Here is a 2963-nt window from a genome sequence, read left to right on the forward strand (position 1 = left end):
TTTAAGTACATTATTCTTTACATGGATAAACGTAATGTCCTTGTCAGGTCATTTTTGTGGACATACATGCATGAGATAGGACAATCTCCTATCACATGATGGTAAATGGCATCTACTTGTATAATTCTTTTCTACCTTCTTTGAAGGCCCAAACCACTTTACAGTCCCATATACTCAGACATTCACACATTGATGGCGGAATTTTATTCTTATATTATTCTTGTCATAGTTTTCTCTTTTAGTTATTGAATTGCACTTGCTCTTGATGTTTTTTTTTTAAGCTCATGGGTTCCTCTTTGTTCAGGAGTTTTGCTGGCCATGCTTTAGGGCCTGGTTGTTGCGGTGCTCACTTTGACTGGAGCGGGCACGGATCTGCCACGTGGTTTAATAGCTGTGGTTTGGGCCCTCTGCCCTCCTAGTTTTGGTGGGAGCCGTAGCAGTGCTCCATACGTGTGACTAGTCCCCCGAGATTAAGTAGATCCCAACATTAACATTTCTACATAGCAGAGCAAAGCCATGGTTATCTTTAGGAATATTTTTTTTTAGGGTCAGGGTTCATGAGTGTCGGGCGGGGCTGGGGTGGAATGGGCTACAATGGACACTTGTTTGTTTTTAAATGTTTAAATTTTTTTTTTACGTGTCCTATGTACAGCGCCTTGAGGTGGTGCGACCCATGAAATGACATTATATTCATTCTCTATATTAGTCACTGCTGCTGTCAGGTTTTGAGCATGAACTGAGTCTCTGTAATTTTGGTTTTGACCTCCTGCAGCCATGTAGCAACTGTAAAAAAAATGATGTACATGTGTGTGGGAGTGCTTGTGTGTCCTGGACAGACTGGCGACCTGTTCAGGGTGTAACCCGCCTTTACCCACCAGTAACCGGGACATGCTCTAGAAGCCCCGCGACCCATGATAAGAAAATAGATGGATGAGTAAAAGTCAGGTGTTTTCTTGTCCCGTGCATTTGTTCCATTATTATCTGTTTTTAGTGTTCAAAGAAGCTCCTAATTCCTCAAATACAGGTTCACCCAAATAAAGATGCATTCACTCTCCTTTTTGAGTAACAGATTAATTATAGTTTTGAAACATGATCTTGTGACTGAGTAAATTACTGAATGCCCAATTTTTCAAGAACTTAACAAGCAGGACATTACTATTTGCCTTGTTGATAAATACTATGATAATAAATATTTCAGGACCTTTTTTTTCCAGATGTGGTGTCATAAGCAAGGTACTCTCACTTCTCAAAAAATATTGAAATTAAACTTTCTTGAAAAAGAATTTTGTTTAAAAAAAGTTACATAGAAACCATAAAAAAAACAAATACAAACAAGTTTTTTTTAATGCTTTTTAATTGCTCTGTTGATTAATAATACAGTTTGAATACCCCCCCTCTCAATAAGGCATATACAGAAATAATTTAGTAGAATCTGGTAATGAAGAAAACGCTTACAAATAACTATAATAACAGTACACAGACATTTTAGACTAGCAGAAAATACCTGATTTAAAGGCAGTGCACATTCTTTCAAAACTGCTTTGATCCTGCAAAAGCAATACATTCAAAACTATTTGCTCACATAATCTCTTAATAATAACCTATTGACATTTTTATGGATGTAGTTCAAAATAAATATTTGAAAACAGCAAAGTAAACAGTATTCTAAGATGCCATGGGAATCCCAGGTTTTTAAAAGTCAGTTGTTTGATTTCGGTTGAAATCTACATCCAAACCTAAACTTCTGTTCTCGTTCAGAGTGCACAATACATTTAAATAGTTAACTGCAAAGCCCTTTTAAATAAGAAATAAATATGTTGTTCATTTTCATTGATACATGTGCATTTTTTTTCAATGAAAAAACTTCCATTCTCAAAACAAAAATTTAACACACAAAGTGAACTACTTTTTTTGTTGTTATCACAGAGAACTGATTAGTAACATAAAATAGCATGTGATATCAAATCTGGAAAAATACTGTTAATTTGTCATGATTTCTGACTAATTGCATTCATCCCTTTACCATATGCTGCTGATGCAAAGTTCACAATGCACACATTTTCCTTCTGCTCTTTTGTACATTTAAAAAAAAGGCTGTGGGCTTAGTTGGTGGATGTCAAAGCTTTGGGTTTTATGAGCTGATGAGCATCTGTGCCACAGCCAGCATAGTGAGTGAAAAGATGGCCAGTGTGCCCATGGTGGGTCGAGGAGGACTGCTTGATGTTGTTGTTGACTCTGAAACATTTCAGAAAAGATCATTTGGTTAATTCAGGTCAACCTTTAGACTTTATTATCACTCAAAGTGAAGAAGTAATTCCCATTTGCTATTTTTATAGTTTCCACCATTATCTTCTATACAATAGCCATGAAACATATGCATAAAGCATGTTGCAGTAACTTACCCACAATCACACTGCCATTTACAATATTCAAGGATGATTTTTCAAGTTCAGTTTGGAACAGTCGATTAGTTGTGGTCACATCAGGAACTGAAGCTTTATCAGAGTAAACAAGAGTCATGTTGACAACCACTGATCCACTCCTGTAGTAACAAACACAGATAACATTTTCAATAAGCCCAGTCAAATAACATAGATTGAAAGCGTTTAAACAGTTATTCCAGTCAAATCTTACGTGAACGAATTAATGATGGAGCGCCTATAGGAAGATGGGTTCAGATTTTTGCCAATTCTGTTAACCTGAAAAGACAATGAAAGTGTCAGACAAATGTATGCAAGAACCTTAAAACCTTAAAACAAAGAGAAAACAATACATTATCTTTTTTCCTTTGTCCACTAAAATTGTTTTTTTTCAATTAGTAAATGACAGTTTGCCATGAAAGAAATTTTTACTTTGTTGAAATATTACCTCTGTGAGAACTTCTAAAGCTAGAGTCTTGTAAGCCTGTGAAGTAATTATGCCGTAGTCTAAGATAAAGTTTCTGATGAGACGAAATCTAAGCC

General features: G+C 35.8%; 1 protein-coding gene across 50 annotated transcripts in view; it reads right to left on the reverse strand.

The window, feature by feature from the left end:
- Positions 1 to 1336: 1336 nt before the first annotated feature.
- Positions 1337 to 2963, reverse strand: part of LOC112157077 (uncharacterized threonine-rich GPI-anchored glycoprotein PJ4664.02) — a 40092-nt gene continuing 38465 nt past the window's right edge. For all 50 annotated transcript variants that reach the window (XM_024289590.2, XM_036212688.1, XM_036212666.1 and 47 more), the window contains 3 exons: positions 2635 to 2699; positions 2403 to 2542; positions 1337 to 2235 (listed from right to left, as the gene is read on the reverse strand). In XM_024289590.2, the coding sequence (XP_024145358.1) occupies positions 2132 to 2235; positions 2403 to 2542; positions 2635 to 2699 (309 nt within the window). In that variant the 3' untranslated portion in view covers positions 1337 to 2131. The remainder of the gene's footprint in view (positions 2236 to 2402; positions 2543 to 2634; positions 2700 to 2963) is intronic.

Source organism: Oryzias melastigma, linkage group LG1, assembly GCF_002922805.2.
Source record: "Oryzias melastigma strain HK-1 linkage group LG1, ASM292280v2, whole genome shotgun sequence".
In the NCBI taxonomy this organism is placed as follows: Eukaryota; Metazoa; Chordata; class Actinopteri; order Beloniformes; family Adrianichthyidae; genus Oryzias; species Oryzias melastigma.